Source organism: Staurois parvus, unplaced genomic scaffold (assembly GCF_062004578.1).
Source record: "Staurois parvus isolate SC_StPar_1 unplaced genomic scaffold, SC_StPar_1.0 ptg000656l, whole genome shotgun sequence".
Taxonomy (NCBI): Eukaryota; Metazoa; Chordata; class Amphibia; order Anura; family Ranidae; genus Staurois; species Staurois parvus.
This window is the reverse complement of record NW_028318452.1, coordinates 1,137,209-1,158,373: the sequence shown is the minus strand read 5'-3', so window position 1 is coordinate 1,158,373 and position 21,165 is coordinate 1,137,209. Positions and strand designations below refer to the sequence as shown.

General features: G+C 39.7%; 1 protein-coding gene across 1 annotated transcript in view; it reads right to left on the bottom strand.

Annotated features, from left to right (window-relative positions):
• Window positions 1-21,165, bottom strand: part of WDR41 (WD repeat domain 41) — a 56,557-nt gene that overhangs the window by 16,486 nt on the left and 18,906 nt on the right. Inside the window, exons 3-6 of the mRNA XM_089694212.1 lie at window positions 10,518-10,566; window positions 9,240-9,371; window positions 4,705-4,767; window positions 2,791-2,902 (exon numbers count right to left, since the gene is read on the bottom strand). Of these exons, the coding sequence (XP_089550338.1) occupies window positions 2,791-2,902; window positions 4,705-4,767; window positions 9,240-9,371; window positions 10,518-10,566 (356 nt within the window). The remainder of the gene's footprint in view (window positions 1-2,790; window positions 2,903-4,704; window positions 4,768-9,239; window positions 9,372-10,517; window positions 10,567-21,165) is intronic.

The window sequence follows — 21,165 nt, the reverse complement described above, 5'->3', positions numbered from 1 at the left end:
CGGAAATGCAACAGTGGCCTTAGATGTGTGTTTTGGAGTGCACGACAACCAAAGGCACGGAGTGATGGTAGCATCTTTTCCTTCAATATAGAGCAGTACATCTGTGAATTCATGATACCATCAATGAAATGCAGCTCCCCAACAGAAGCAGCACTCATGCAGCCCCCAAAAGGACACTGCCACCACCACTGTTTCACTGTAGGCACCATGTGTTTTTCTTTGTACTCCTCACCTTTGTGACGCCATACAGTTTTGAAGCCATCAGTTCCAAAAACATTTATCTTGGTCTCATCACTCCAGAGTACAGAGTTCCAGCAGTCTTTTACTTTTTCAGCACGGGCCCTGGCAAATTCTAGGTGGACATTTTAGTGCATGGGCTTTAGGAAAGACTTACTTCATGAACGACACCCATGAATGCCATTCCTCTGCAGTGTACACCGTATTGTGTCATGGGAAGCAATCATCCCAGTTTGGCTTTCTACTTCTTTAGCTAACTGCAGTGAACTTGCATGGCCATTTTCTTCAACCCTTCTTATCAGAAGATGCTCCTGTCGAGATGTTAACCTTCTGTGGATGGCCTGGGCGTCTCTGTGAGATGGTTGCAGTGCCATCTTTGTATCACTTTTGCTACAGTATTCTGACTGATAAGCAAACCTTCGCTGATCTTCTTGTAGCCTTTACCTTTCTTGTGTAAAGAAATTATTTTATTTCTCAGGCCTTGTGACATTTCTCTTCCATGTGGTGCCATGGCTGACAGCATGAAATGGGGAGGGGTTTTCTTTGTTATGTAACGCATTTTTATAAACAACTGTCTGCTGGACACCTGTTTAATTAATAAATAGACTCACTTGTAGTTGAATTCTTAATAAGGATTTGTCTAAAATTTAGGTTTTTTTTCTGTGTGTAAATTAACACACCATGAAAGTAAAGGTTTTCTGACAAATCTGTTGGGGTGTACTCATTTATCCTGAGCACTGTACATCTCCAAAAAGTATACAGATAGCCACGAAAAGATAAGGTGGGGGTTCTAGCATATCCCCTACCTTAAATAAAAAATTATTTGTTTTTCATGTTTACTTCATCTCTTGGTGACACATCACCAGACAGGAAGTGAAGGAAAATATTATGGAATCACCATGTACTTTGCAGTTCTAAAACAAACATCTGCATCAAATTACATCTACTAAATTAGTCTGCAGAAAAAAAAAATGCTTGCACACCTTGGAGAGCTGTTGCACCAAGCATATTGACACGAATCATGGCTCCAACATGAGAGATGTCAGTTGAAACAAAGGAAAGGATTATAAAACTTCTTCAGGAAGGTAAATCATCACGAAATGTTGGAAAGGATATATGTTTGTTTCCAGACAGCTGTGCCTAAAATCTGGACCAAGTACAATTCAAATGGAAAGGTTGTAAAAGGGAACCATACTGGTAGACCAAGGAAGACATCAAAGCGTCAAGATAGAAAACTTAAAGCAATATGCCTTGAAAACAGAAAATACACAACACAACAAATGAAGAACAAATGGGCAGAAACGGGAGTCAATGTCTGTTACTGAACTGTAAGACATCGCCTAAAGGAAATGGGATTTACATACAGAAAAGCCAAACAAAAACCATCATTAACACCTAAACAGAAAAAAATAAGGTTACAGTGGGCTAAACAAAAGCAATCATGGACTGTGGATGACTGGATGAATAAATGATATTCAGTGATGAATCACGAATCTGCATTGGGCAAGGTGATGATGCTGGAACTTTTGTTTGGTGCAGTTCCAATGAAATGTATAAAGACGACTTCCTGAAGAACACATGCAAATTTCCACAATCATTGATGATATGAGGTTGCATGTCAGGTAAAGGTACGGGGGAGATGACAGTCATTAAATGTTCAATAAATGCACACCTTTATACAGTATTGAGATTTAGGACACTTTTCTTATTCCATCAAAAGGATGTTTGGTGATGAGGACATCATGTTTCAGAATGATAATACATCTTGCCACAGGGCAAAAGCTGTGAAAACTTTCCTTCAAGAAAGACATATAGGGGTTTATTTACTAAAGCTGGAGAGTCCAAAATCAGACTCCCTTCTGCATAGAAACCAATCAGCTTCTAACCTCAGCTTGTTCAATGAAGCTTTGGCAATGAAACGTGGAAGCTGATTGGTTTCTATGCAGAAGGGAGTCTGATTTTGGACTCTCCAGCTTTAGTAAATAAACCCCATAATGTCAATAGCATGGCCTGCAAATAGTCCAGACCTCAATCCAATTGAAAATCTATGGTGGAAATGAAAGAAAATGGTCCATGACAAGGCTTCAACCTGCAAAGCTGATTTGGCTACTGGAATACGAAAAAGCTGGGGCCAGATTGATAAAGAATACTGTTTGTCAATAGTTCAATCCATGCCGCAGAGAATTCAAGCTGTTATAAAAGCCAGAGGTGGTGCAACAAAGTACTAGTAGGGTACTGTAGTGTTTTTTGTTATGATTCCATAATATTTTTCATCAGAATTGAGTAATTCCATATTTTTTTCCTCTGCTTGAACTGCAAAAACAGTTGAAACTGACTACAGTTTTCTTTTTTTTTTTTTTTTAAGTGTTTCTTAAAGCCAGAAGATTGGAATGTTAAATGAGAATAGTTTTGAGGCATGTCTGTAATTAGTTATTTTCGACATAATTAAATGAACACTTTCCAAGAGTGGTGATTCCATACTTTTTGCCAGGGGTTGTATATCATGTTTTCCTTTAACATGGTTGAGCTTAAGAACACATTTCACTTACAAACCTTCATCAGAAAAGAATCCTGTCTCTCCCAAGAGGTTGAAATTGCGAGTCCATACCCGGAGCTCAGTCCCACCAGAAAGCCAGACATCCAAGCTTTGCACAACTATCAAAGTCTGTGTTATAAAAGACAAGACGACCTGATTATTACTTTTATAACATTTTATTACACGGTACAATTTATACCACCACCTATACATGCAATCATTTGTGTCAGAGTAGAACAGAATACACATGAAATATGAGAACAAACAGTAAAATGAGTCTTTATGCAACCTGAAAGGATGGGCATGCGGGAATCGACCACTGCTGACTTGCCCTAAAACATCTATTTTCAAGAACAAACCAGAAATGGTCTATTACCACATTATTGTACTACTAGGGTCACTTTAGCTGGATAAACAGGGTTGTTTTACAAAAGGCAAATATACTTTGCAATGCAAGTGCACTTGCTTCAGAGCTTAGTAAATGAGGTAAAGCTCAACTTTGCAAAGAATGCTCAATCACAATAAAGAAAAAAAAAATTAATTTTGTTTGCACGATAGGATGATATGAATCAGCAGAGCTTTCCCTCTTTTCAGAACTTAACCTACAGCAACAGTGAACAGACTATTTGCCTTTAGTAAATCAACCGCAATGTTTATAATAAAAAAAAAAAAAAAACACACCCATGATGTCCTCAAAGAAAAAACACCAGGCAAAATAAAAACACACATTCACATAGGCATCATAGCAATAAACAATCATATTCAGCTGCTACCAAAGCTCTAGAACATCTGAATATCAGTTGAGAATTTAAGCTCCCTACTTGCTTTCTAGAATCCTCAATGTAATAAAATGGCAAAACCAAAGAAGGCAATGAATACTGTCAGCAGTGTGTATAACGGATGCAACTGTTTGAAAGATAACTCCCAGCATTGCTGATCTTTGAGTATTAGATGGGACAGGCATGTGAGTGGATTGGTTGGCAGGTGACTAGTGAAAAGTGAAACATGACTACCTTGTGGTTCCACCTACACATCAAACCCATTGTTTCTAATTTGTAGGGACTCTTTAATGACTGGCAAAGTACCACTGGATTGGCGTAAGGCCAATGTGGTGCCAATATTTAAAAAGGGGTCAAAATCTTTACCAAGGAATTATAGACCTGTTAGTTTAACTTTTATAGCTGGGAAGATACTGGATAGTTTAATAAAAGACCACATAGATGAGTTCTTGCTGGAAAAAAATATTTTTTTAAAGTCTTTTTTCAGCCAGACTAACTATGTAACACATCACGTGAGAACATACTAGGAGCACATAGTGGTGACACCAAAAATAGTCTGCCTCTTTTATAGGTTGTCCCCAAGTTGGTCGATCTGTCTAGGAATACTGGAGGGAAACCTCACACACTAAGAAAATAGGGGTAGCGAGAAAATAAAATAATAGGATATCTCCTTTTAGCTGTCACAAGTATATTTTAAAATTTTTTTCCTTCTCAACCTGAAGATTCTTTCAGCAAAAAGTTTCTGGCTGCTTAAGTTCAGACTCATTTTTACCTAAAGCACACTCTGGAGGTGGAATTTGGTACTGAATTTTCTCCATCCAAGATGGCGATCCACAGTGCTGCTAAATCTAAACGGATGGGTCTGTGCTCTACCCAACTGTTTACCCAAGGGCCCCGTTATTGCTGGTGGGTGAAGGGGACCTCTATATACACTAAACAAAGAGGTCAAAAAATGTAAGCTACTAAACTTTGTTAAAAAAGTAAATTATCAAGCTAGAACTCTTCATTGTGGTTTTGGTACAAGGCAGAACTTAAAAGATATTTTAACCCACCAAAGCACCGCCAAAACTGCTCTTCACAGTAGCTGGCAGAAGTGCCCGAATTCAGAAACATTTTGTTGAAATAAGCTGATACAAAACATTTTTAACTCACCTTTACAGTAGAATAAAAATCTGAAGCCTTTTGCCACTGCTGTCCACTTTCACAATCCCAAGCCTGACTTGAGCTGTTAAGGAATGTTTACAAGGACGATTATTGGACATGACATTTAATTAAATCCACAGCCAGGGACACATAAATAAGCCTTTTTTTGTACTTGATTTCTAGTTATATGAAGCAGAAAAAAATGTAAACACATAAATGTAAACAAAGGACCTGGACCAGATGGTATACATCCACAGGCTCTCAAAAAACTGAGCTCAGTTACCACTCTGCCACTGTTTCTAATTTTTGGAGACTCCTAATAGAAATCGGTAGTGATTCAGTATATATTTTATTATATTAAAAAAATGTAAAAATATATATTTTAAGTCAGGTAAATAAATACATATACATATTATGTAGTCTTCTTTCCACTAGCAGTTGGGGCTTTAGGCTCCTTTTTATGTGTTTTTTCAATTTATCTTAGTCACCCGTTGTAAAAAGACCAGTAGCACAAGCTAAAATTTGGATACACATTTAAAAAATTCATCACACTGGCTCATGTGTAATTGGATGGTCAATTGTGAGCTTTCAATGCAACAAAACAGTATCTCAAGGCTTGCTTCCCCTGTGCCTTTACCTAACCCACAGATCTTTGGAAATTATTACATTTTATTATTTGATTAGTTGTAAAATAGATACTGCATATATATTTATACACACACTATATTTCCAAAAGTATTGGTCGGCCTGCCTTTACACACACATGAACTTTAATGGCTTCCCAGTCTTAGTCCGTAGGGTTCAATATTGAGTTGGCCCCGCCCTTTGCAGCTATAACAGCTTCAACTCTTCTGGGAAGACTCTCCACAAGGTTTAGGAGTGTGTCTATGGGAAGGTTTGGCCATTCTTCCAGAAGCGAATTTGTGAGGTCAGGCACTGATGTCGGACGAGAAGGCCTGGTTTCCCAGTCTCCGCTCTAATTCATCCCAAAGGTGTTCTATCGGGTTGAGGTGCAGGCCAGTGAAGTTCCTCCACTCCAAATTTCATGGACCTTGAATTGTGTACTGGTGCGCAGTCATGTTGGAACAAAAAGGGGCCATCCCCAAACCGTTCCCACACAGTTGGGAGCATGAAATTGTCCAAAATGTCTTGGTATGTTGACACCTTAAGAGTTCCCTTCACTGGAACTAAGGGGCCAAGCCCAACCCCTGAAAAACAACCCCACACCATAATATCCCCTGCACCAAACTTTACACTTGGCACAATGCAGTCAGGCAAGTACTGTTCTCCTGGCAACTGCCAAACCCAGACACGTCCATTAAATTGCCAGACAGAGAAGCATGATTTGTCACGCCAGAGAACATGTCTCCACTGCTCTAGAGTCCACTGGTGGCTTGCTGTACACCGCTGCATCCGACTCTTTGCATTTCACTTGGTGATGTAAGGCCTGGATGTAGCTGCTCGACCATGGCAACCCATTCCATGAAGCGCTCTATGCACTGTTGTGTTAATCTGAAGGCCACATGAAATTTGAAGGGCTTTTGCTATTTACTCTGCATACAGTTAGTGAGTTCTGCGCACTGTGCGCTTCAGCATGCTCTGTCATTTTACATGGCCTACCACTTAATGGCTGAGCTATTGTCCACAGCTGCTTCCACTTTGTTAAAATTCCACTAACAATAGACCGTGGAATATTTAGTAGCAAGGAACAGGTGGCAACCTATCACAGTACCACGCTTGAATTCACTGAGCTCCTAAGAGTTACACCTGTGGTCATGGAGGTGATTGGAACTCCTGAATCCAATGATTTGGAGGGGTGTCCCAATACATATATACATACATACATACATACACACACAGTTAGGTCCACATATACACAATTTTAGTTTTTTCAGGTATTTACCAAAACATATTCAAGCTATAGTTATATAATGGATATGGGATGAAAGTGCACACTCTCAGGTTTAATTTGAGGGTATGTACATCCATTGGAGGAAGGGTTTAGGAATTACAGCTCTTAAGAGTAGCCACCCCCCTTTTTCAAGGGACCAAAAGTAATTGGACAATTGAATCAGAAGTGGTTTCATGGCCAGGTGTGGGCTACTCCTTTGTTATTTCTTCATCATTTAAGCAGGTAAAAGGTTTGGAGTTGATTCTAAGTGTGGTATTTGCATTTGGAATCTATTGCTGTGAACCTACATCATGCGTTCAAAGGAGCCGTCCATGCAAGTGAAACAGGCCATTGTAAGGCTTCAAAAATGAAACAAATCTATCGGAGAGATAGCAGCAACATTAGGAGTGGCCAAATCATCAGTTTGGTAAATTCTGGGGAAAGAAGAACGTACTGGTGAGCTCAGCAACATAAAAAGGTATGGAAGTCCACGGAAGACAACAGTGGTGGATGATCACAGGATTCTTTCTATGGTAAAGAAAAACCCATTCACAACATCCAGACAAGTGAAGGCCACTCTCCAGGAGGTGGGCGTATCATTGTCAAAGTCTACAAATAAGAGAAGACTTCACGAGAGCAAATACAGAGGATTCACCAAAAGGTGCAAACCATTCATAAGCCTGAAGAATAGAAAAGCCAGATTAGACTTTGCCAAAAAACATCTAAAAAAGCCATACCAGTTCTGGAAAAGCATTCTTGCATGGATGCACGGATGAAGCTAAGATTAATCTGTACGAAAATGGTGGGAAGAAAAAAGTGTGCAAAAAGGCTTGGAACAGCTCATGATCCAAAGAACGCAACGTCATCTGTAAAACATGGTGGAGGCAGTGTGATGGCATGGGCATGCATGGCTTCCAGTGGCACTGGGTCATTGGTGTTTATTGATGATGTGACAGAAAACAGAAGCAGCCGGATGAATTCTGCAGTGTTCAGAGATATACTGTCAGCCCAGATTCAGCCAAATGCAGAAAAGTTGATTGAATGGCGCTTCACAGTACAGATGGATCCAAAACACACTGCAAAAGCAATCCAGGAACTTTTGAAGGAAAAGAAGTGGAATATTCTGCAATGGCTGAGTCAATGGCATGATCTCAATCCAATTGAGCATGCATTTCACTTGCTGAAGGCAAAACTAAAGGCAGAAAGACCCACAAAGAACAACTGAAAAAACTTTATTTCACTCTGTGTGCGAGCTGCGATGCATTGAAGTGTATTAGAACGCACTGCGCAAAAATGCAACATGCCATATTTTATTCCATGCACACTATGCAGTGTGTCACTGTGATCTGAACATAAGGCAAACTGCCTTGTCTATGTGTTGGGATTACACTGGAAAATGATGCCCAAGAGGGCTCGTGTGTAAGGGGCCCTCAATACCTGGCTTAATAACAGAGGACTGGTGTAAAGCAAATATGGCAACCATATTACCATTTTAATACTACAAGTTCAGGGTGTGTTCACCTGATAACTACAGACCTGTAAGCTTAACATTTATAGCAGGGAAGATGTTTGAGGGATTTGTAGGACTGCATATATGAGTAAGTTACTAGGGGAGGAATTTAGTAAGCCTGGGTTCACACTGATGCGGTGCGGTGCAGCACATCACATGTAATTCGCACAGGAACTGCACCGCATTCCTGTGAAAATCATAAGCGATTTCTGTGCAGTGCAATTTGAGCCATACATTTTGTATGGCTCATATCACACCGCATCTGCACCAAAATAATACAGGATCCTTTTCTTTGTCCGCACCAGAATCGGATCGCATGGGTTTTCACACTCATGTGATCCAATTCTGCACATCACACTGTGTTTTGTGAACCAATTCACATGAACGGGATGCGATCATGATGCAGTGCAGAAATCGCACAGAAACTGGTGAGAATTCCGCACCGCATTAGTGTGAACCCAGGCTAAAACTGGAGTGGACAGAATTTGGAGCAGCTGTGCATAGTAGTCAATCAGCTTCTAGCTTCAGCTTGTTCCGTTTAGCTTCAAAAATGAAAAAAGTAAAAGCGGAATTTGTAATAAAGGAAATACAAGCAGGTGGGAGGGAATAGCCAGAAATCAGTACTGTAGAAGTTTTCATATGGTGCAAGAGTAAATCAAAGAGCTATCACAAGTATATATATTTTTTTTCATTGAACTCTCTAAGAGATATCTGGCTTCTTACAATGTGTATCAGAAGCTGCAGCAAGTCAGATACAGCCAACCTAATTTCCTGGTTGGAGGACATCCAGCATCATCTAGCACTTTCCTCCCCAGTCTGACTGTCCCTGGCCTGTCATGTTCATTCATTGAATTCTGACCTGCCTATGAAGACCCATTCCTACAGACTGACATCCATCCATCAAGGCATTCTGATATTTTCATCATCCTCTCAAGAACCAGACCATTGCTTGATTCAGAGCTGAAGACTATTGAGAGGAATAACGAGGCAGAGTTCTGTGATGTTTTCAGGAAGCTATGCACGGCACAGTGACCTAGTAATGACATCTAAAATGGAAATGGTTTTACTTAAATGTTGATGAATGGTGAAAAGAGGAATCAAGGAAGACAAAACAGACAGATGAACCTCCAGCTTTAAGGATACAATTACTGTTTTATCAGACGATGCAGTAAGTAACAGGTTCGCCTTCACATGATAAGTTTCACTGGCTGGAAATACAGCTATTGCTGTAATCTTCTGAGTGTGACCATGGAACTCAAAAAGGACTTCTCCAGTCTGAAAAGTAATAGCAATATGGGATAGCATTATAGCAAAGATCATTGATAAGTAACAATAAAATACATAAACAAAGATATACGAAGCCCAGGTTCACTCTGGATCCGACCTTGAAGTCACACGATTTCAAAGTCGGATGTCAGTGAGACTTGTAAGACGTGTACGACTTCATGCACAGATGTCAATGCAAGTTGCACCAGAAAATCGTCAAAAGTAGCATAGAAACTACTGTACGAATCGGTGCAACTCCGATAAAATTGAAGTCGCACCGATTACATTGCCAAAATTTGAACTGTCAAATCGCATGACAAGTTGCATGGGTGTGAACAGGGGCTAAAAGAAAATCATTCTTGCTTAAAGTAAACCTATGACAGTTAGAGAACTGCAGAAAATTGTATGTTATAGTGCAGTGTATGGGAATTTGTAACTTCAGGTATGCTGCACATGAGGACATGGCTCACAACTGTAATACCAATTCACCCCAAAAGTGTTCAAAAGGGTAGAGGTCAGGTCTTTGTATAGGCCATTTGAGTTCTTCCACATCAAACCATGTCTTTACAGAGCTATTTTTGTGCCAAGGGGCGAAGTCATACTGGAACACAAAAATGTCCTTCACCAAACTGTAGCATTTACAGTACCCTATACTGCAGATACTGGAGCCCCATAGTTTGGAGGGGTGCCCACATACGTTTAGCCAAATACAGTGTTGTGAAAAAGTATTTACCCCCTTCCTGATTATTCCCCCACCCCCCATATTTGTCACACTTAAAATGATTCAGATCATCAAACAAATTTTATTATTACACAACGATAACCTGATTAAATACAAAAAGCATTTTTAAAATGATTTCATTTAAGAGAAAAAAATCTGTACAAACCTGCCTTGCCCTTTGTGAAAAAGTAATTGCCCTCTAAACCCCCTGCTGCATAACCCAAGCGTGCTCACAAACTGAAGGCCAGACATTCTCCTTCAGGATTTTCTGGTAGAGTGCAGAATTCATGGTTACATCAATTATGACAAGTCGTCCAGGTCCTGAAGCTGCAAAGCAGCCCCGGACCATCACACTACCACTCTCCATTCAGCTGTGCATTTGCTGGTCAATGAATGTTTTTACTAGGTCAGGATAGCAATTGTAGGTTGAATACCTGAAGATCCCACACCATGACTGATCCATCATCACAAGCTGAGGCAAACCTAAAAAAAAATACAGAGACAGTCATTAAGTGGAATCTGAAATGGTAACCATACCAATGATCTTACAATAAAATAAAAGCTACAAACTATAGTCTGCTGCCTCTAAAAGAATAAAAGAAATAACAATAAAAGTATATCTAAAGCCAATTTTTCACTCTTTCGATAGAGTGGTGAAGAGATAGGTCTGTGCAGGCAATTAGGGCACAGTGGCTGCATGGACACTGTTGCTGCTCCCAATGTGATGTCCATACAGTTGCATGCTCCCCTACCCACCCCTTTGGACCCACGTCATGTTTGTACTGCTGTCCGTGGCACTGCTGCTGAGACCCTCTGTACTTGCCCAGGTGACCAATGTCACCAAGACAGAAAATGAGGTAAATTCCCAAATTTTAAGCTTTCCTGGCATCCTGCAGGTAACCTGATAATGCTATAAAATTTGGGAATCTGAGAAAACAGGTCACCCCCAACATCCTGAATTTACTCATAAGCCAGTTTTAGGCATACTTGTTCCTACTGGGAGTGCTGCTTAGCAAGGGATAGATGACAGGAGACAGATATTAAAGTGTTGCTAAACCCACAACAGTAAAATCAGTCTGTATGTGCAGTAAAGCATGCTTGTTATACTGTGGAACCTAAGGGGTAATCTGCATTGTGTAAAAATGTTGTTTGATCCTGTCCTCTCCTTCTTCCAGTGTCCCCCTTTTATCTCCTGATAAGACATATTGTGTGGAGTCACTCTGCACATGCTCAGTTTTGTGTGTATTGCAAGAGAGGGTTTTTTTTTTCTTGGGAGGGTGCATGTGATCAGCACAGAGGCAATCAGTTCTGTCCAGACAGAGGTCAGGGGTTCTACATCCTCCTAGAACAGAAAGAAAAGTCCTCCTACAAGATTTAACCAGTGCTCTGCTGGACACTGATAGAAGTCACAAGACTGCTCTAACTGCTGATGAAAAAAGGTATTTAGCATTTTATATTTACTAAAATAATTGCATTTCCCTGTTCTGTGTACTGTGGGAGACCAGATATAGTGAATGCAGGGTCCTGGGTTTAGTAACACTTTAAAGAGGAATTCCAGTAATTACCTGACTAAGGCTGAATCTGCTACCACCCCCATTCTAAAGCTCATCTATCTAAACCTGTAAAGAAAAGATCGCTATACTTGCCTATTCTGAAGCCGCTCCTGTCCGGTCCCAGGGTGAGCTGTTAGCGGCAGCTTGTGTGTGCAAGAGAGGCAACCAACAATGCATGCCCCATAATAAGTCTATAGGTGAGGTCCTATTCCTTTCTCATCTTTTCTTTACAGGGTTAGATAGAATAGCTTTAGAATGGGGGTGGGAGTAGGTTTGGCATTAGTTTGGTAATGACTGGAATGCTACTTTATAAATCAGATACTTATACTAACTGTGTTTAGAAAATGTTTAATGAATACATTAAAACACTTTTATAATCTGCACTGCCTGTAACGAAGCTTTGAAGTAGAACATCAGGTTTAAAAATAAAATATTAAAGAAAAGAAGCGCAGCTCCTGAGAAAAAGAAAAAAATTGTAAAAAGGCAGCCTTTGCTACATTGCTGACCTTCAATCCAGTGTTACCCTTTGCAATAATTCCTTTCCGCCACTCGGTTTTTCCAGTCTTCATGTTTGAATGACATCCAGCATCATTCAGAACACTTCCTCTGCCCAGGCGTCAGTCTACTGTTAACTGTAACCGCTGCTTGAGGAAGGGGTTCTCAGTTGCCTCAAATTGTGGTGGTGAATAAATGTCCAAACAATGGTTTTCTGCAATGGTATGTCTTGCTGATGACATCATTCATCACTTCACCATAGCACCTGTCTGTACTTAGATCTATAGTTGCAAGGAGTGCACTGGATCACTTTGATATATGGACAGGTACTCATAGTCACACACACACTCCCAAAGCTGGGCTCAGAGTACTACTACATTGAATGGCACTCATCTGTCATTATATGAGTGACATTCACTGCAAGAGTAAGGAAAAGCCTTTATGCTACTGAACTGGCCAGATGACCCCTTGGGAGCCTGGCCAATGTTGTGTAAAGATAGAGTTCTGCTTTAAAAAAAAAACAAATCTATTTATGAACCTTGCAGTTATTGAACCTTACATTTTTCTGTATTTTATGTTTAGCATATACTTTTACTGAGTTCTCTATCCACTTAGGGTTGTTAGTTACTATGAATCTATTATGTGTGACCCTCAATTCCAGGTCAATTTTCCCAGATTAAATAGGTATTGGATATGGTGGTTAAGGATCACTAAGGCATTTCAATTCTCTTTTTCATCTGAGCTGAGCTGTCCTTAGGGAATGGGACTGCTTTTATTATATCCCCCTTTCTGCTCCTATTAAAAGGAGAAACTGTGCTGATGATAGACATTTGTTGCTGTAACTACACCTTCTAATGCCTTCTCCCTGAGTTATTGATTTCCTTGTTTGCTGCTGGATTGACAGGTGAGCACCAAAAGAACACAAGTCTCAATATTTTGCATTTTCTTTAGGACAACAGCATCATTTCTATTGATCTTTTAAGCCCTTGTAATTGCTTTTTCTTTTGAAAAACAGCAATTCTCAACACTAAATCTGCTGTTTTCACAAAACTAAAATACCAGGGAAAAATAAGACCATTTTTTTTGGTTTGTCAAAGAAGTCCACATTTGTCAAGGTTACTGCAAATAACCTGGTGTGGTGAATTGACTCTGATTGGATTTGCTGTTTATAAAGATGGATATGTTTCCTAAAATCTATTGCCGAGTATATGATGTGGTTTACAAACAGATTATTGTGTCGTAACATGTACTGAATGATATAATCACCACAGATTCATAAAACTGAAAAATGAATGAATGTGATGGAAAGTTACATTTAACCGTAAAAAAAAAAAACAATTGCAGGTAATCAACTAATGAAGATCAAGAGAATCCGTGAGTTTGAATATACTACCAGGAGTGGAGGATGTTCAGCTGGCAATGTGAATGTTTACAACGTACAGCGAACAGCCATAGCATTATGACCACTGAGAGGTAAAGTGAATAGCACTGAATATCTCATTACAATGGCACCTGAAAGTGTATGGGATACATTAGGCCAACAAAAAAAACCCAACAAAAACCCATTGCCCATGAAGTTGATGTGTTGAAAAAAAAAAAATTGGCAAGCGCAAGAATTTGAGCGACTCTGACATTGACCAAGCTGTAACGGCTAGATGACTGGGTCAGAGAACGCCAAAACTGCAGCTGTGGGATGTTCGTGGTCTGCAGTGGTCAGGACCTACCAAAAGAGGTCCAAGGAAGGAAAAAAGGCAACAGGGTCATGGGTGGTTAATGATCACTGATGCACATGCAAGCCGATTCAAATGAAACGCTACTGTAGCTCAAATTGCTGAAAAGGTTAATACTTCTGATAGAAAGGTGTTAGAACACCATAGCAATTTGTTGTGTATGAGGGCCTGCGTAGCCGAACATCGGTCAGGGTACCCACACTGACCCATGTCCATAGCCAAAAAGAAATTATAATTGGCACGTGAGTATCAGAACTGGAACACAATGGACGAATAGTTTGAGAAACAGAAAAACAAGTTTGAAGTGTTGGTATGGCCTCCAAATTCTCCAGATCTCAATCTAATCGAGCACCCGTGGGATATGCTGGAAACACCGATCCATAAAGGACCCACCTCGCAACTTACAGGACTTGAAGGATCTGCTACTGACAGCTTGGTGTAAGATACTACAGCATACCTTCAGAGGTCTAGTGAAGTCCACGCCTCGCTGGATTATGGTGGGTATTTACTGTATAATGTAATTATTATTATTATACACCATTTATATAGCGGCAGAAAGGTTTGCTCAGCGCCGTACATTATAGTGGGGGACAGAACATGAGACAATACAGTAACAAAATACACGAGGGGTTCGAGGGCCCTGCTATTTCGAGCTTACAATCTAGGAGATTAATAGCTAATGTGTATATGTTAGTTAGTAAGGTGAACCTATGTTCAATTTTAATACCCGGTCAAGCACACAGAAAATGAAAGGGACACGGTCACTTTGTCTATTCAGGGCAAAGTTAGACTGTCCGCAGATAGCTCAAGTCCCAAATGCCTAAGCTTACACTTGACTGGTTTTGGACATGGGGAGGACGTTGTGCCCCCGTGAGAGTGTGTGGGACTGGCAATTGGCCACTCAAGCCTAAGCACTGTCACGTAGTCAAAATGTAGTACTCCCTCATACTCAGATGCCCCACTTTTTTTTTTTTTTTTTTTTTTAGGGAGGGTTCCAACGGTATGGAGAGGTGGTGAGGGAGTGAGGCTGGCTAAGTACAGATGCTTAGTGTATAAGAATGAGGCCTGTCTGCACTCATTGTAAATTATGGTGTTTCTCTGGATTAGGCATATGTTTAGGCATGGTTCACCTCTATAGAGGTGAATGTGACCTTGTGCCTTTTTAATGTGTTCTTACGCAACGCATGTAGGGCAGCCCATTCATTTCAATGGGCTGAAATAAATATAGGAAGAATCCCCCTGCGCTCCACAGAGTCTTTAACTTAAAGTCAGCTGCTATCACCTTTTCCCTATACCTTAGGATATGTGCAAATAAAATGTATATATTTTGTGATGAAGCGCTCAACTTATATAGTGTATACAATCCCTTTTTACATCAATAATATTGTGAAAAATTCAAAATAAGTGCTTAATTCCCTCTTAAATTCTATAAAACTATACAAAATCATTTATAAATAACTGGTGCAAATTCACACTCCTATTTATGCCTCCTAGTGGTCAAAAACCGTGAAAATTCTAATACAAATGATAACACTTTATCTGTGCAAAGTGATAAGTGTATCCAATTACATAAACTAAATCAAATAAACAGTCCAAAGACTTGTGATGCCACACTGTGCAAATAATAAGTGTTCAATACACAGTGATTATAACTTCACTCCATGCTGCAAACGTGCTCTTCGTGACACTCTGATGTGACTCCCCTGGATTTAGCCAAAATGCCTCCTCACCTTCCACATTCGACCCTTGCGGGTCACAAAGCCTTAAATATATAATATCTCAGCCAGGTTTTCATGCTCCACTGACTCCACCGACTCAATTAAAATCCCCCTCCAAGCAATGAATTCCTCTCAGATCACTTTGCTCACAATATGGACTCATAAACACAGGACGTATATGTAGAAACAAAGACAAACCTCCATAGTGCAACACTGTTTTAATGCACTTAAAATTTCAAAAACAAATGAACACTCACATGTCATCCAACAGAAAGAAGCAGTTTCCCATGTGCTATGGGTGTACTAAGGTGTACCAAAATGGCGTCCGAAACCCGGAACCGGAAGTACGTCACCCCTTAACCGGAAATGCGTCGACGCGTTGCGCCACGATCACGTGGCTTTTTCAGGATCATTTCAATGGGCTGTCTATGCGTGAGAAATGCAGAAAGGAAGTCCTTGACTCTTTTCCAAAAATGTGCCACACTTAACCGCTTGGTGCTGCAGCACGTGGATGTTGGCAGATTTATGGAGGTGCCATTAATTAATGTCACTGTTGTATGTCTGCTAAAGGACAGTGTGTTTCTCTGTGTGTCAGGATAGCATGTAATATTGTGCGTATCCCTAACACGCAAAGGTCTAAACCTAGTAAAAGTAAACAGCTTCTACTTATTTACCAACGTTCACTTTCTCAAGTTCACTATCATTTTGGCAGGTGAACAACAGCCACTAATCTTTTCATTAAAGTCTTGTTTTAGGTGCAGGATGTCAAAGTCTTTCTTGCTGCATCTGTCATCAGCTTTCATCAAAACACACTTTATATGATTCAATGGTAACACACCTAAAACACCTGTAAAACACACTGCACATATGTGAACCAAACCTAAAAAAGCCCCAATGCATCCTGAAGATCAAAGTAAATTCACGCTGACAAGTTTGAACATCACAAAATACTGAGCCCTGTGGCCAAAAACCACATAAGGTGTCAAATGTCTTACTGTAGATGTTTCCTACATTATAATCAATGGAACCCATTCATACCTGAAGCTCATTGCACAAAAAACAAAGTACATGAGCTTCTTTTGGGGCAGAGTGGCATGGTTTGGCTCCAACAGACATCAAAGGGAGAAACTGAAACAACACGCATTATTTTTGCGTTTCATGCCTAGTAGCTAGCTTTCCATTGGCTAAAAATTTAAAAAACGAAATGTTCAAGACTGAAACCCTTGCAAAAATGCCTGTTCAAACACTACATAAACACCTGAAAAATGACCAAAGACACTCAGCGCAAGTGTGAATGGATAGGATCTAAGAGAACAATTACATCAATCACCATGTGAAAAGTAAGGATGCTGCTCAGGTCAGCAATTAATCAGTAGGCCAAGTGGCACTCTGTCCAAAAATGTTATTAGCCAGGTCAGCCTGGTCCTTGCCCTTCAATCAAGAAGGAGACACCTTCCACAACAAAACATTTCTGAAATACAGGACCTTATAGGAAAGGAGCTGCAGCCCCTACCATGAGCCTTGTGAGAAGTCTGAGAAATATAGGTGCGTTTGGAATACGCAAAGCTCAGATTAAGTCAAATCATGTAGGCTTCTGAATGGTTTCACAAGTTGCTGGAATTGCTGTGGGCTTTGCCACATTCCATGCGGTTACAGATAGGAAGTCACAGTTAAAGTAATACTAAACACACACTGTTTCATTTACAGGATCCCTTCTCTTTCTGTATGTGGATACTTTATTTTAACCACTTGAGGACCAAGCATTTTCTGGCCCATTTGTTTACAAGTTTAAATCAGTATTTTTTGCTAGAAAATTACTTATAACACCCAAACATTATATTTCTTTTTAGCAAAGACCCTAGAGAATGAAATAGCGATTTCATTTTTGAATGCAATTTTTTATGTCACATATGATTTGCACAGTTGTTTTTCAAACATAATTTAAAAAAAAATACACTTTAACGATTAAAAAAAACCCCACACAATATATACCCCAATTTTTTTGTAAATCAATATTGATTTCATAATCAATATAGAGTCACATGACCCAGCTCTTTCCCAGCCGGTCTACAGGGAAACATAAGCAGGTGGAGCTTCTAGCCCTCTGCTGCTGGTCACATGTACAAAATGATTTTAAAAAACAGCCTTTGGGATACAGGGTAGATATAAATAATTATTATCAAACTGTTTTAAATTGTCATAGAAATATTTATATTTGAAATAAAAAGGTTATTTTTGGTAATAAAATGGTGTGAGTGGATTTCTGCCAGTCACAGGCTGTGTCACGCCCCTCCAGCCTGCGTCTTAGAATAAGAGGGAGGTGAAGCCTCCATCAATCAAGATGCAATAACCCACCCCATTTTGTATTTAGCTGGTTAGTGGTCATGGAGGAGGAGGGAGGGAATGGACTGTCATTTACCACTATGTAAACACCCACATGTCTATAGTCACATGGTCTGCTCAGATGTGATATGGAGGAGATGCTCAGCATAAAAATTCACTGAAAACAGAGCATGTGCAGTAGCTGCCAACACTGTTCTGCAGAATCTCAAACTGCGTTGGGGACATGAACAGAAAGGGGAGATAGAGAACAGCAGGATCAATCATGTTTCTTGCAAGATACAGAAAACGAATCCCATAGTGACTGAGTATGAACGGCAAGTAATATGACATTTGATAGTTTTTTATTATGTAGGTTTAGTGAGTTTAATAGGACATTTACTGTTGATAGATATCTCTTCAGGAACCTAAACACTTTATCAACAAAGGACAGGTATGGAATCTAACATATACATATATATATATATATATATATATATATATATCTTTTATTTTTAAATGCCCCCAGAGAGTGGAGCTTTAGGCTTTTTTCACATTTCCTCCTTTCAAAAAAGGCCAGTTGTTTACAGAGCTCAATCGCTCAAGTGAATGAGTCAAAGGCAAATCTCTGCGTCACTGTTCTTTTAGTATGGCACCATATGAAAGTGGATAAATAATGCTGCTATGCTATGGGAATCCTGTGCCCTGGGTGAAATATTTGGAGTAGGCCTCAGCTCGATTTCAATATCTAGATCAAGCTTAATTGTTTTAAGAACTGCCTGTATTGCTCACAACCACCAATAAATGAAGCAAAGAGGATGGTCCTGTTTGATTGTTGTATCAGCGGAGTAATTATATTAACCATGACCTGGATCATTATGACCTTCACAGTCCCATGTCAGTAAGTAATTAAACAGATGCAATTTTAAAGGCTTGTACAGGATTCATTTAGTATCTTAAAAGTCAATCAATCAGAGTAAATGCGCAAACCACTGATATACTTTTCTACCTGTCTACATTGAGAACATGAAGATCCCTTTTTAAAGCTTGCAGTAAGATATTATCAAAGCACTTGGAGCATGACACAATTTAATGAGGTGGATGAGAACACCCAAGTGTACATACTGAGCAGGTTCACCTCCTCTGCCAGCAGAGGTAACTCAGACTAACATCTAGAAAATTGGGACAACAAATAACATATAAAATAAACAAAATGTATACAAGTTGTACAAGTAGCTGTGTCTGACACCACATACAACTCGGTTTTTCAATTTTTTTCAATAGTGAACACCAGAATAATGCTGGCAATATGTAGGAGTCTTGGCAGAAGCACAACTTTTTTTTCCTGATTTTTCCTGTTACCTTTTGCGGATATGATTACTTGGACATTCTAGATATTTCTATAGAATTAAAGATTCAAATACTTGTACCATATACAGTGCCTTTAAAATTATTCATACCCCTTGAAATTTTCCACATTTTGTCATGGTACAACCAAAAACATAAATGTATTTTATTTTATTTTTTTGTGGTAGGACAACACAAAGTGGCACAGAATTGTGAAGTGGAAGGAAAATGATAAATGGTTTTCAAACTTTTTTACAAACAAAATATCTGAAAAGTATGGCGTGCATTTGTATTCAGCCCCCTTTACTCTGATACCCCTAACTAAAATCTGGTAGAACCTAAATAGTAAATAGAGTCCACCTGTGTGTAATTTCATCTCAGTATAAATACAGCTGTTCTGTGAAGCCCTCAGAGATTTGTTAGAGAACACTAGTGAACAAACAGCATCATGAAGGCCAGATAAGTCAGGGACAAAGTTGTGGAGAAGTTTAAAGCAGGGTTAGGTCATAAAAAACAATCCCAAGCTTTGAACATCTCACAGAGCACTGTTCAATCCTTCATCCAAAAATGGAAAGAGTATGGCACAACTGCAAACCTACCAAGACATGGCCATCCACCTAAACTGACAGGCCGGGCAAGGAGAGCATTAATCAGAGATGCAGCCAAGAGGCCCATGGTAACTCTGGAGGAGCTGCAGAGATCCACAGCTCAGGTGGGAGAATCTGTCCACAGGACAACTATTAGTCGTGCACTCCACAAATCTAGCCTTTAGGGAAGAGTGGCAAGAAGAAAGCCATTCTTGAAAGAAAGCCAGAAGAAATCCCATTTGCAGTTTGTGAGAAGCCATGTGGGGGACACAGCAAACATGTGGAAGAAGGTGCTCTGGGCAGATGAGACCAAAACTGAACTTTTTGGCCTAAAACTAAAACGCTATGTGTGGCAGAAAACTAACACTGCACATCACCCTGAAGACACCCCCGTGAAACATGGTGGTGGCAGCATCATGTTCTGGGCATGCTTTTCTTCAGCAAGGACAGGAAAGCTGGTCAGAGTTGATGGGAAGATGGATGGAGCAAAATACAGGGCAATCTTAAAAGAAAACCTGTTAAGAGTCTGCAAAAGACTTGAGGCTGGGGAGGAGGTTCACCTTCCAGCAGGACAACAACCCTAAACATACAGCCAGAGCTACAATGCAATGGTTTAGATCGAAGCATATTCATGTGTTAGAATGGCCCAGTCAAAGTCCAGACCTAAATCCAATTGAGAATCTGTGGCAAGACTTTAAAATTGCTGTTCACAGACGCTCTCCATCCAATCTGACAGAGCTTGAGCTATTTTGCAAAGAACAATGAGCAAAAAGTTCACTCTCTGGATGTGCAAAGCTGGTAGAGACATAACCAAAAAGACTTGCAGCTGTCATTGTAGTGAAAGGTGGTTCTACAAAGTATTGACTCAGGGGGGGCTGAATACAAGTGCACGCCACACTTTTCAGATATCAGATATTTATTTGTAAAAAAATTTGGAAAACCATTTATCATTTTCCTTCTACTTCACAATTATGTGTTACTTTGTGTTGGTCTATCACATCAAATCCCAATAAAATACATTTACGTTTTTGATTGTACCATGACAAAATGTGGAAAATTTCAAGGGGTATGAATACTTTTTCAAGGCACTGTATATGCCATAGCTGCATTGTGCACTAGGCACAACACAGTGAAAAATGGCATTCTGGGATCAGGACATTTATGAAATGTGTATTGGTCAGAACATTCAACTATTACTTCTGTTAACTAGACAGGATTGTTCTGTACACTCCTGTTCCTGGTTTTACTTTATTACGAAAAGCTTAACTTTTCTAATTTTGAGCTTTTTATCTTAACATTTCACCTACTGATTGTGCCAATAACACTCCCCCCC